Below are 13,399 nucleotides of genomic sequence, written 5' to 3'. Positions count from 1 at the left end.
GGCAATCAATAAAGTTTCAACTTGAATATGGAAGTATTTCAGTGACATCAGAATATTATATAGTTTTATATGACGATTCAAATGTTGTTGGTTTTATTTAAGAATTGCATTTTTTTTAATGCAAAAAGATCTGTATTGAATGGTTTAATTTAAAAAAGATAATTAATTATTTTAATTTTACAGTTTGACATTATTATATAATTATTTTTATAAAAATAAGGATTCAATATTTTTTGTTATTCTGTTTAGCATTTAATTTTTGTGAATAATTTAAATATTTTTTTTATTTATGTGTAAATATTCTTTGAATCTTCTCAATTTTAATATGAAACTGTGTTGATTTCTAATAACGCTTTCATTAAGAATATTTTGAGGTTTTATTTTAAATGTATTTATATGAATGAAATGTTGAATAAATATAAATAAAATAAAAAAAATTGTATATTTAATTTTTCTGTCGTGTGGAAACATTATGATAAAAAATATATATATATAATTTAAATAAACAAACATAGTAAAATTAAAATAAGTGACTCACACAATAAACCTGGCATAAAAAAATTCATTTATACGATAAATAATGAAATAAAATTAAAAACTGACGTAGGCAAGTAAATATGTTTTATTTGTTACGTGTTTATAATAAGTTTATTTTATATTTATTTAATTTCATTATTTACATGTTACAAATGAAACATACCATTATTAAAGCTAATAAATAATTGAATAAAAATAAATAAATAATTTATAATAGTTAATAGTTTATAATATAATCAAACAATAATAAAATAAATAATTGATGCGTTTATAATTAAATATAAATAATTAATTAATGTGTTTATAATTAAATTTAATAATGAAAAGGAAATCCTGACGCGTTTATAATTAAATTAAATAAAAAATAACTAAGGTGTTTATAATAAAATATTAAATTAAATAACTGACATGTTTATAGTAAAAAACAAAAAATAAATAATTGATGTGTTTATAATAAAATAAAATAATAAAATAACTGATGTGTTCATAATTAAATTAAATAATTGATGCGTTTATAATTAAATAAAAAATAAATAACCGTCGTGCTTAAAATTAAATTAAATAAATAATTAAAATAACTAAGATCTAAACAGCAGAGGTGATATTTTAGATAAATTGACATTTTTAAAATGAACAGACGATCATACTATCTGAATTAAAATGTAAAAAGGTGGTAAATATACTTTGTTTGGCTCTTTGTTGCATTTTTGGAACCCATCGTGTAGGAGTTTGACGCTCGTGATCTCGAGAAGAACAATCTGAAGTTGAGTTGGACTTCCATGTTTTATGATCTCTATAATCTGAAGCAGTAAATGAATCGTCATTTAAGAAAAGATCATTTTGACTTGAATCACAATAAACAACATATTATCCCCGACTGAAAAATCAGTGGTTTCTCCGACTGCGTCGTGTTTGACTGTTGACGCTTTCCTCAGATAATCTTTCTTTCAAATAAGAAAATAAGACGTTTAATTGCTCTTCATGGAGCCGTCGCTCGCCTCAACTCTTTCAAGCTCCTGCATTAAACATGCGTCGACGAAAGCTCTGGTCATGAAATAATTACATGTTTTTCTTCCACGGAAATCACGAGAACCGAGTCCAGAACGTTTAGTGGAAGATGTGACCAGAACTCTTGTTTGCCAACACGTCAGTTGCTCCACTGTTTGACATTCAGTGCGGCTGTTATTATTATTTTTTTTTATTATGGGTGAATAAAAAGCTCATTTGTGGAGGCTCAAGAGCGGGTCTGGGTCGGGGGAGACGCCCGGGGTAACAAGCAGACGCTCCACATGATGAGATTCCTCTCGGCTCATTTAGCGCCGGCGACGCCGGGAGAATGAGGAGTGAAGTCTCATGTTTGGATTCAGAGGAAATTAGGATTGTTGTCGTCGTCGTTTAGCAGGTCAATGAGCAGGTGCAGTTGTTTTTTTTAAACCTTTCATTCTATAAATCCACAGATTTGTCTTGTTCTGAGCGAACAAATAAATGTTCCTGTGACGCATGGATTCAACAGAGTTTATAGTCGTGGATTTAGTCTCATTTATATATATAATAAGGTTTAACCATGAATATTTAACCTGCTCAAACCATTTTTTATGATGAAAAGATGAATTTTCAACAGTCATGAGTCATGTTTAGAATGGAAATGCTGGCCATCTTTGATTAGGAATTTTCTAACACTGATATTTTGTAACATTTGAATTTTTACACTTTAAATTTCATTGAATATTTACAATTATTTAAACTGATTTATTTATTTTCTTTTCACATTTAACGTTTTCACACATTGTGTTTGACACTGAATTTATTTATGCATTGAAAAAGTAAAGATTCAATTATTGAAATTCATATTCAAAGTCTGATGGCACACGTTTACTTCCATACTTGAAGTACTGAGAGTTTGTTGGAGGAAGATAAAAACAAGAAAGTGAACTTTTATCTGCTTTGACAAGTTTTTTAAACCGAAGAACCTTTTTTACAACGTTGCAGTTCCACCATTTCCACACCATGGGGAACCAGAAACACACATAAAAGCTACAAATGGGGATTTTAACGTAAGAAAAACTTAATTCAAATCTTTTTGTCTGCAAATGCAGTTAAACTATTACTAGAAACTAAGATAACATACAATAAACACACTTATAAAACATATATTTATAACTGCCGATAAAGGGAAACTCATGTTTAGATTAACGCAATCTTAGAGTTGCAAAAAGAGTCAAAACCATGTTTGCATTTCCTACAAATGTTTGATAATATCAAGATATTCTATGTAGATTTCGTGGAAAATTCAACGTATTTTGCTTTATCAGTGCGTGTGACTCACACGAGACCGAGACACGACGCAAGAGCACGAAAATAAAATACATTTATTTTCTTCGATGTATAAATATCAATAAATATAATAACTATACATATATTGAACATTAAATACACCTAATCAACTTCAACAGTAAGAAATAAACATTAAATCATTAACTTCTTTAAAAAAAACACCTACTTTTTAAAATAAAAAGTATATATTTGAAATCATCAAAGAAAACGGAAGAGAAATAAAAATCATCTTAAGAGATGATGCGTCTTGTTCCATGCCTTCGCTAATGACACGTGAACATAAATCCACTCGTTCGTCAACTCGTGAAATGTGTCCTCGACTGAGCCGCTTATTCAAGAATCAATCTTCTCGAGTGTGGGATGTTGACTCGGGTGTCGACTCTTGAATGTTGCAATCGAGCAACACGAGCGTGAACGACTCTCAGAGACTCACAAGAGTCCGGCACAAGGAGAAGACGAGCAATTATCGGTATTTTCAAATGAACCCGATAAGATGTTCTCACCAACATGTTTCACAGAACCTGAACCCTCATCCTCTCGGCCAGACACTTCATTACCCTTCTTAGCACCCGTTTATGTCTATATTCGTCTCGTGAATTCATCCCAACAATCCATCTCCTCTGGCTTCAAGTGACACGTCAGGTCGAGAGCAGCTCGCTGGTCTCTCCCCCTCTCTCCCTCAAATGCAGCTGCTGTCGTTCATAGTTAATAGAGAGATCACATGATCAAGGTAGTAACTCTAGTAATGTTTCTATAACGGTCATAACAGATAACATATGAGAGAAACTCTTACTGAGCTGCAGCTTCTCACATCATTTCAATGTTTGACTCTGAATCAAACCAGAGGTGGTTCAGGGAAGATGACCACCAGTGTGTACTTTCTTAGGGGGACAGGGATGATTGTCTGATCAGAAGTCAAAGAGTTGGGACGTGAACTCAATCTTACAAGGAGCCCAGAATCTGTAAGAAGTTGAACCAAATCTACATTCACCAAACCGTCTCGTAGAGTCGCTCGTAGAGTAGCTCTTAGAGTCGACCTGGCTTAAGAAGATCTTTAAATAAGTAAACGTAAGATGGAGCCGAGTCGCTCTTAAAAGCCTAAATGCTCAGTGATCGTCAGAATATACGAGTTTAAAGTACGACTACATTATAAATCATCTTTGTGAGTCTAATTGATCCGTAAAACAACATTAAACTCATGCTTCTTCATTCAAGCACTTCAATAAATCAACAGAACACAAGACCGGAGGAAACAACAACTTTTTCTGCACCGATTATCATACAGCAATGATGCATTCAAGAGCGTAGGAATTTTAAAAGGAAATGAGAAACAGTTTTGAATCCAATAAACCAAGATCAACATATAAAACAACTACATGAACAACCCTGTGTTTTTTTTAAGATATCAAGATGTGATCCACTTCATAAGTCCACTAAGAGCTTCTTACGAAGCATCTTTGGCTTGATCTTAAGGTGCTCCTAGGAAGGTAGATAAGAATGCGTCTCAGGAAAACCCGTAGTCACAGTTTCGTATCTTATCTTAAACCCAGAGCATCAACGTGAACATGGCTTTGATCTGGAGCCAAAAGATCAGGTGGGATCTGACCAGGGGATCGTGGGGTCTTTGGGTCACTATCAAGCGTCGCATGCATCACTCATGGACGTGATAAAATTAAAAAGTAAAATGTTTCATGTAAACTAAAGAAATAAAGCTGGAAAATCGACACCGAAAAGTTTTAAAAACATTAAGTGAAAATCTTAAAATGTTGATTTTTCAGTCATTTTACATTTTGGGGGGATTTTGGACCAAATTATGGAATAATTTCTACCTTGAAATGTTGAATTTTGGTTCATTGAATAATAAAAGTTTGAATATTTATTTATTTTTATATTTGATTAAGATCATTTCTATATTTTCTAAATGAATTTATTTCTTATTTTTTAATTCGTAGCCTTTAAATTTAATATAAAATGTGGTATAATTGTGTCACCTGAGAATATTGAATTTAAAATGTTACGAATAAAAATAAGAAAATGTATTAATAAAATGTATTTATTTTGGAATAAGAATATGAAACTATATGTGTATAGAAAATTAAACAATTTAGAAAATGGTCAAAAGTAACTGAATTTATATATAAAGCAACGGTTTCGATATACAAATTATTAAAACAATTAAATGAAAAATCAGCAAATTAAATCCAAGATTCAACATTTTAAATGTTAAATATCCTGATTTAATCCCATAATAAACCCAGTTCAAAAAGAATCGTGCCACAAAAGAAACTTCCACACGAAGATTAATATGGATTTTCTCTCACAGTTTAAAATAAAAGGAGTTTTTGAGACGCCAGAGTTAAACCAGTGGTTCCCAGTCGACGAAGGCTCTTGAGGAACGAACCATTTTAGGAGAGATTGAAACAAACGAAACACAAACATGTGTCTTAACTTCAACTGTTCTGCTCAGAAGTGATCGAGGCAACAGCAACATTTGCTTCCTCGAGTGGAAGCAGACGACCAAAATTCGGGGCCAATTTGGAGGAAACGGATAAAGTTTAAAGTCCGTCCGCTCGAATATCCCGGATCCATAATCCTTCCCGGCGACGTGATCCCCGCGGAATATGGAGGTTCTGCTCCCTTTTGTGTGTCATAATGCTCGACAAACTCCGACGCATTTGCTTCGCTCACATCACTCTGCAGTGACTGTAAATACACCTCCTTTATCATCCCTTCTTTTCACAAGTCTTTTTTTTTTTGGGGTGTGGGGATGAAGACGGGTCAAACCTCCCCTCCTTTATCAATTCTCCAGCATTCACGGTCGAATCGGAGATAAACCAAAATACTTTATTTAGGTCGTACTTCTGTGAGGTTCATGAAGGGGTCAGCGACGTCCAAATACATATAACTCGAACAGAACATCTTCCATCCTCGACCCAAAAATACATGTTTCAATTGGATTGGAAGTTTTATTTTTGCTTGAAACATCTTCTTATATTCACCACCGAACCTTTCGTGCAGCACCTGAACGCATCATTCCTAATGAGCTAAAAAACACTGGGCATTGTGGGTAAATCAAGTTCAAGACTGATTAATGCTGGTTTAAAAACAAAGCCACAGATGCCAGAGTTTTGTTTTCCTTCCACTCCCGTCGATAATAAACTCACTAAAGTATCAAGTCGAACGATAACACAGTGATTCTGCTGCACGACGACTAATCTTCCATCTGCTGCCGTTTGTCAAACGTTCTCCCTGGAATTGATCGTTTGTTTTCTCCGACAAAGATACTCATAAAATCATTTCCCGAATTATATGTTAACATTGTGAACGTGTGCGAACAAAAGCAGCTTCGACAAGTGTGTGTGAATGATGATGATCTACCTCACGACGTTCGTCCGACTCTGAACTTCTGGGGCGTCTTCTGAATGCATTGGCAAGTACCTGCACGAGAAAAAAAAAAGGAACAGTGTATCAGTGTTAGAAAATACTTTAGGTCTTGAAGTTTACAAATAAAGCCCGGAATTGGACTTTTCTTAAAAATGAATAAAGAAATACAAAAAACTAATTTTTTTTAAACTAATTTCAACAAAAGTGTTGACATGGAAAATAGTTTCAAGAGGAGAAAAAAGGAAATTATTAAACATAAATATGAAGAAAAAAAACGAAAACTCCTATAGAAACACAAAGAAAAACTGTCTTCAAAAGTACATGAAGACGGATTTTATTAGAAACTTTTCTTTGTGACATTTTGTTAGAAAAGTCGGTTTGTGTGTTTTTTCCATTTAGAAATATTGCAAAGTTCAGCATATTTAGTACCAGGAGACAGTCGAGTCTTCTTTCTATGACTCAACTTTAGCGTTCAGTCTGCAGTATCTAATACTTTTACACAGATGTGATAGTTTCATTGGAACTAAGAGGGCATTTTAACCAAATATAAACTTAATTAAACACATTAATCCATCAGTACAGTGTTCTTTTTCACCTCTAATGTCGGATTAAAACGTAAAAATGTCAATGAAACGACACAAAACCAACATTATAGAAATAATTTTGAAGTACCAACAACAAACATGGGAAGAAAAACTTATATTCAACACACAAAAATCAGTAAAAAAAACTTAACATTTTGAGAAATTGAAAATAAATGGTGATTTAAAAATCTTTAGTACCAACACATTGATTCACTTACTTCATAAAGTTCGCAATATTATCAATAAACGTCCTTGTGTTAGCTTAGCATAGGTGCTAACACCGGAAGGAAGTTTACAGAGAAGTTTATTTCATCACAACAAACCAGTTTTGTTTTATTTCAAAAAAACACATGACAGGTAAAATATCAGAAAAAACATACCTGTTGTGTTTTATTTCAAACAAACACGCGAAGGTTAAAACAGAAGAAACACTCATTGTTGTGCAGGCGCAGCTGCAGGTGATAGTGATCAGCTGACCTGGTTCCACTGAGCTGATTGGTTGAACACCGAAAAGCCGCTAAAACGCGGAAGTTTTTACATTAATTTAAACAAAAATATATATTTTTCATTAAACAACATCATTTAATCTCTGGTGCCTAAACGATGTGTTAAATATATACGATGTGTTCGATTAAAATGATAATACAAAACATAACATACTGGTTAAAGAATAACTTTTGAGGCACTTTATTTTAAACTTTGAAGTATTCATTTGCCTCAAATGTACACTCACATAAAATTAATATTGAACAAATAAAGAATAAATTAATAAATAGGAATTCTTAACATTTTTCCCATCACTCTTTAAAAGTATTATTCAGATCGGCCATTATTTATTCATTTGATCCCTTAGGTTTTTTGCGGGTATTTTAAAAGTTGTTGATCATTTATACATCATATTTCACCCTATTATAATTTACTAATGTTCTTTGATATATTTAAGGTTTAATTTCATATTTTTCTTCTCACGTTGGTTCATTTGATGATGAGAACAGCAGAACCTGCTGAGGCGACAAACTCCGAAGAATCTTTTTGTCAGGAATAACAAACGGTCTCCCGAGCAGCGACTGTGGACTGAGGGACCCACCGATGAGATCATCCTGGCAGATTCTCCGGGTCTCCGTCCATCTGTCCTTCTTTTATGTCTGCGGAGACGCCGTCCTCTCAGAATATCAATGTTGAGGCGGCGGCGAGATCGATACGACGCCACTCAGTCTCTTCCATCTGCACCAATAACTCAATTTTGAGACTTTTCAAATAAAGTACGGCCCAAGTCGTTGTTTTGCATGAGAGCAATAAAGTCCTTGGATGAAGCGCAATAAACGTTCGGGTGGTAAAAAAAAATACAAATGCAACTTCTGCTTATTGAACACAGGAATCCAGAAGGGAGATGGTGGGAGGTGGTCCCGGAGAAGAGCAGAAAGAAAAGTTCAGCAGCTCCTACGTTACGGTAAAACATCAAACTCTTATCCGAGACCATCTGGAGCTGGGAAGGCAATAGGAAGTAGCGTTGTGACGATACTACAAATTGAATACTGAATACTGATACAATACATTTTTTAAACCACAATTATATAAAAAAAAGTTGAAATTCGCAAATTTTTACTTGCAAGGGGAGTTTAATACAGAATCTTCTCATGGAATGTTCCTTTTTTCACTTTGAGGTGAAGCTGTTTTGGTTGCATCTTTATATTCCAGCGTTTATTATCCAAGAGACAGGAACAAAGTATAAACAAAGAAACAAATGTGCCGCATCAGGATAGTGTACGTACTAACTAGTACTACTGACTCTTTCAAGAAACATCTTAAGACGTTTTTATTTGTTCAGGCTTGATTTTCTGGAACTCCTGTTATGTTATCAGTGTTATTTTGACCTTTAAAGTATGTACTTTATTGAATATTGTTTTGATTGTTTAAGCGCTTTGTGACCCTGGTCTGTAAAAGAGCTATAGAAATACAAATTACTTACTTACTTACTTAGTAACAAACTCTCCACAGATAGTACGTCTCAAATCAAACTCTGCCGCTACGAACTAACTGGAAAGAACGCGACAGCTTCTTCTTCTACTTCTATCAAACAATGGTTTCAACCAACTGTAGGAACACTAGCGACACCTGCTGGCAGCACGGTTTGTTTGGATCAAAAATATCATACTTATGCACTACAAATACTAAGTTTAAGTACGCAAGTATGCGATTTGAGACACAGCTCTGTTAAGTGAAGCAAACGAAGATTAGCATTATTCCTGTCTTGTTATCTGATTAAACCCGTCGCGTGTCTTGACTTCCTCAGACATTCTTAAGACAGATAAAAAAAATAAGCAGTGCTTTGTAACACAAACCTCCATGAACATGTAAATAAATACCTGTGGTTCGGTATATTTTATATCACTCAAAACACTAGTTTAGTATTTTACCATCAAGTTTTAATACACTTGACAACCCCCGAATTATATATTTCATAAGTTACATCACAGATTTGTAGAGGGCAACTACTACTGTGGACGGCATACTATAACTATACACTCCCCCTTGTGGCCTCGGTCAGTTCCTACACCCATCTATGGTCAAAACCTCCTGACCCAAATAACAAGACTTAGACTTAGACTTAGACTGCACTTTATTGATCCCAAGAACAAGAACAAGATCGAATTAACCCGAATCACTTTTCTTTGTCATTCAAGAGAGACTCAAAGTAGAACTTATGCCCATCCACATATAGGTATATGAGGGGACTAGTGGACCTTCTCAGGGCGCCCCCTTGACCACTCTCTGGGGAGGTGTCAGAAGGAGACGTCGGGCAGAACCAGGATGGCCCGACGGATGGATAAAGACAAGGCAGACAAACGTGTGCCGGAGGTGACGGTGGAACAACATTTATCGAACACAATCAACAGGCGTCGAACACGTCCTTAAACTCCACTAAACCTTAACGTTTTTTAAAAAAAACTTTTGCAGAACATCCGCGAGGACACTCGTCTGAATCGCCCGCTCAGCTGGACCTGGTCGTCTTCATGCATCTCATATATCCATCCCTGATGTTTTCTCCGAACATCTAAATAAAGTTTTTTTTACAGAGGATTCGAACCCGAGGCCTCCCATGATTTATGCACAGTGTTCCTCGGTATAATGCGCAGAGATATATGGCGTCAGAGTGAGTTGGCGAGTGAGTTGGAGGGAAAGACGATATAAAGAGCAAGTCTCTCTTTCTTCTTCGCAAATTTAAATATTAAAGGCTGATTTACAGCTCGCCACCGAGCCGCTGGCATGAACACGCTCCTCCAAATCCCAGAAGGAGCTGCTGTAGCAGAGCTACCCAGATTATTAAGTTATAAAGTATCCGGAATACTGACTAGTACGGTTGGTAGAAAATATAATTTTGCCATATATTGTGATTTTCTTTTCCACGATACTGTATCGGTATTCAACAGCACCGTATCTTTGTTTTTGTTTTTTGGTTGTATTTAAAACTTCCGGCACCTAGATGGCTAGATTTCGTCATACGCAGATCTATAGCTCTATAAATCCTGGCGATGACTGAGGTCGAGAGGATACAGTGACTCCAGCCGCTTTTAAAGCTGATGTTTGGACATATTTTGGTTTGAAAACAAATGAAAGTAGTTACGACTTCATCAAGAGTCATGTGGTCTGTAAATACTACAACACCAGAGTCAAGTACTCGACAATACTACAAATATATACTTGTTAGTACAGTATCACAACACCAGAGTCAAGTACTCGACAACACTACACATATAAACTTGTTACTACAGTATCACAACACCAGAGTCAAGTACTGGACAATACTACACATATATCCTTGTTACTACAGTATCACAACACCAGAGTCAGGTACTCGACAATACTACACATATATCCTTGTTACTACAGTATCACAACACCAGAGTCAGGTACTCGACAATACTACACATATATCCTTGTTACTACAGTATCACAACACCAGAGTCAGGTACTCGACAATACTACACATATATCCTTGTTACTACAGTATCACAACACCAGAGTCAAGTACTGGACAATACTACAAATATATCCTTGTTCCTACAGTATCACAACACCAGAGTCAAGTACTCGACAATACTACAAATATATCCTTGTTCCTACAGTATCACAACACCAGAGTCAAGTACTCGCCAATACAACAAATATACCCAATATTCAATATACCTTATCGTCACCTAGTGTTTTGATTTAAAGCACTTTTTACTGATGTTTACTGACGCAGCAGAACTTGACTTTGAAGAGGATAAAACATTATCAAAAGAATTAATGAACCTCTTCGTTCTCCTTATCAAGCGACGACACTGGATTCTCTGGAACATCTTCGTCTCTCACCTCATGTTAAGTGTTTCTGCTCGTAAAAGTAACCTTTTCTGCCTTTTGACCCTCGCGCCGAAAGCAACGACTTCAACTTCCGGTTAAAGATTTTCAAACTAACAGAACACGTAACAAAATAAAAGCGTTCAAAAGTGTAGAAATGTCAGAAAGGTGGGAGACATTTAAAAACACTGTGTTCTCTTGTCAAATACATCATTATTGGATTGAAGCTGTCGGTGATGTGATCAGAAAGAAGATTAAAAAGGAGATTATTGACCTTGTTTTGTGGAGAAAATGTTTGAAAAAAGAAGAGACATCATTGAGAAACAGAACCAGACTGAGGAGCAGAAAGAAGGAAAACAGGAAGAAAAAATGCAGAACAATAAGTGACGTAAACTCATCGACTTCATCTCTACACAAAGAAAACTGGAGTCTTTTATTGGAGGTCAAGGGTTCAACTTTATTTACACTGAAGAGGAAACAATGATTACAAACAAACAGTCAAAGAAATTTCATGAAAACACTCGTGGATCACGTTGACGCCTCAGAGAGTCTCTGGCTGAACGTCTGCTGTCACAGGAGACACTTCCAACATCTCCACTTCCTCCACAGGTACTGGGAGCTGCTCTCTTCTGCTCCTCCGAACCACAACAACAACAACAACAACAACAACACACGTCATGAACATCACGACACTGAGCATCACAGACCGCACTAGATGGTGATCAACCTCTGGCTCTCCAAGCATTACAAGCGTCTTAGATGTGAACACACAACGTTTGTCTTTCTTAACCGCACACCAGAACTCTCCGCTGTCTTCCAGAGAGATGTTAGTGATCATCAGGCTCGTGTCGGAACAAATGATCCTGTCTTCTTGTCCTTCATATACTTCTGATGTTCTTCCTTCAGTTCTGTTTGTCTTCGTGAACCAGTAGATCTTATCAGGCTGTTTCCAGTCACATCGTAGAGTCAAGTTCTCTCCTCCAGTGAAGAACACGTCAGCAGGCGGATCAGACTCCGGACACACAATCAGGTAGACATTATTATTCTGACCACAGGTGTATCTACCAGTGTGGTTCAAGGTCAGTGATGGAAGCATCAGAGTGTAGTTGTGACTCTCTTCATTGGTCGTCACTGAACTAATCCTCCACACATGTGGTTTGTTTCCACTGATGTCAGAGCAGTTCAGCTCCAGACTCTCTCCCACCAACCTGTGAATGTAACTCGTCCGCATGTTAACCTCAAACTGTGTCAGTACTTCACAGCTCTGATGGTTCTTCTCCAGACAGAAATAAAAGAACGGAATAAAACGTAGGTCAATTCCCAGAAGAAGTTTGTACTTTGAAGATGTTTCATTATCGATCAAAGCTAATTTAATATTTCCTGTTCTGTGGTTATATTGACCTAAAGCCCACTGGACACTCTGGTTTGGTCCCACACCGTCACAGTTCAGCTCCAGTGTCTGTCCAGCATAAGGGTTCCTGTGCTGATGTCTCATCTTCCGTGTGTCACAAACCAGGAGAGTGGAGTTCATCTCGTGCGTCACGTTGTTCTGGGTCCAGCACTGTTCTTGGTACTGACCCGAGTCTGAGACCTTCAGAGGGTATATTCTATAAGAAGCTTCTCTCTGAAGACTGGAGTTATGATGCTGTGAAGAGTTCCAAAGAAGTTTCTTCTCCTCACCGATCCATCTTGAGATCAAGCAGACATCATGAGCTGTTTTGTTCAGGATGAAGTGATGAGACTCTCCTTGTCTCTGGAGGATCTCAGCCTGGATGTTGTTGGAGAAGAACGCCACCAGCAGCAGGATCTGTGCAGCCATGTCTTCGTCTGTGAGTGAGAGTCAAGTCTGCTGCGACTTCATGATGTCAATCTCTTCACCATCAGCAGCTTCTCGCCCACAATCGCTGGAACAGGACGATAACATCAGGCGGAAGTTCTGCGTCTGCTTCCTGTTGGCTTTATCGGATGTAAGTAAGTAAGTAAGTAATATTTATTTATATAGCGCTTTTCGAGACCAGGGTCACAAAGCGCTTAGACAATCAAAACAATACTCAAAAAAGTACATACTTTAAAGATCAAGTTAATACTGAGAACAACACATGAGTTCGAGAAATTCAAGGAAAAGCCTGAACAAATAGAAATGTCTTAAGGTGTTTCTTAAAGGAGTCAGTAGATCCATCAAGAGCAAAGAGAGAGAAGATCGTTCCAAAGCTTAGGAG

At 36.2% G+C, this 13,399-nt stretch overlaps 1 protein-coding gene across 1 annotated transcript; it reads right to left on the bottom strand.

The window, feature by feature from the left end:
• Positions 1 to 11,708: 11,708 nt before the first annotated feature.
• LOC148059108 (uncharacterized) lies at positions 11,709 to 12,812 on the bottom strand. Its single transcript, XM_087782175.1, has one exon. It carries the CDS (start codon positions 12,709 to 12,711, stop codon positions 11,722 to 11,724), a length of 990 nt encoding a protein of 329 aa, XP_087638301.1. The 5' UTR covers positions 12,712 to 12,812; the 3' UTR covers positions 11,709 to 11,721.
• Between the last annotated feature and the right edge of the window lie 587 nt (positions 12,813 to 13,399).

This window comes from Callionymus lyra, chromosome 19 (assembly GCF_982586985.1).
Source record: "Callionymus lyra chromosome 19, fCalLyr1.hap1.1, whole genome shotgun sequence".
In the NCBI taxonomy this organism is placed as follows: Eukaryota; Metazoa; Chordata; class Actinopteri; order Syngnathiformes; family Callionymidae; genus Callionymus; species Callionymus lyra.
The sequence above is the reverse complement of the archived record's forward strand: the minus strand, read 5'-3'. Positions and strand labels throughout refer to the sequence as shown.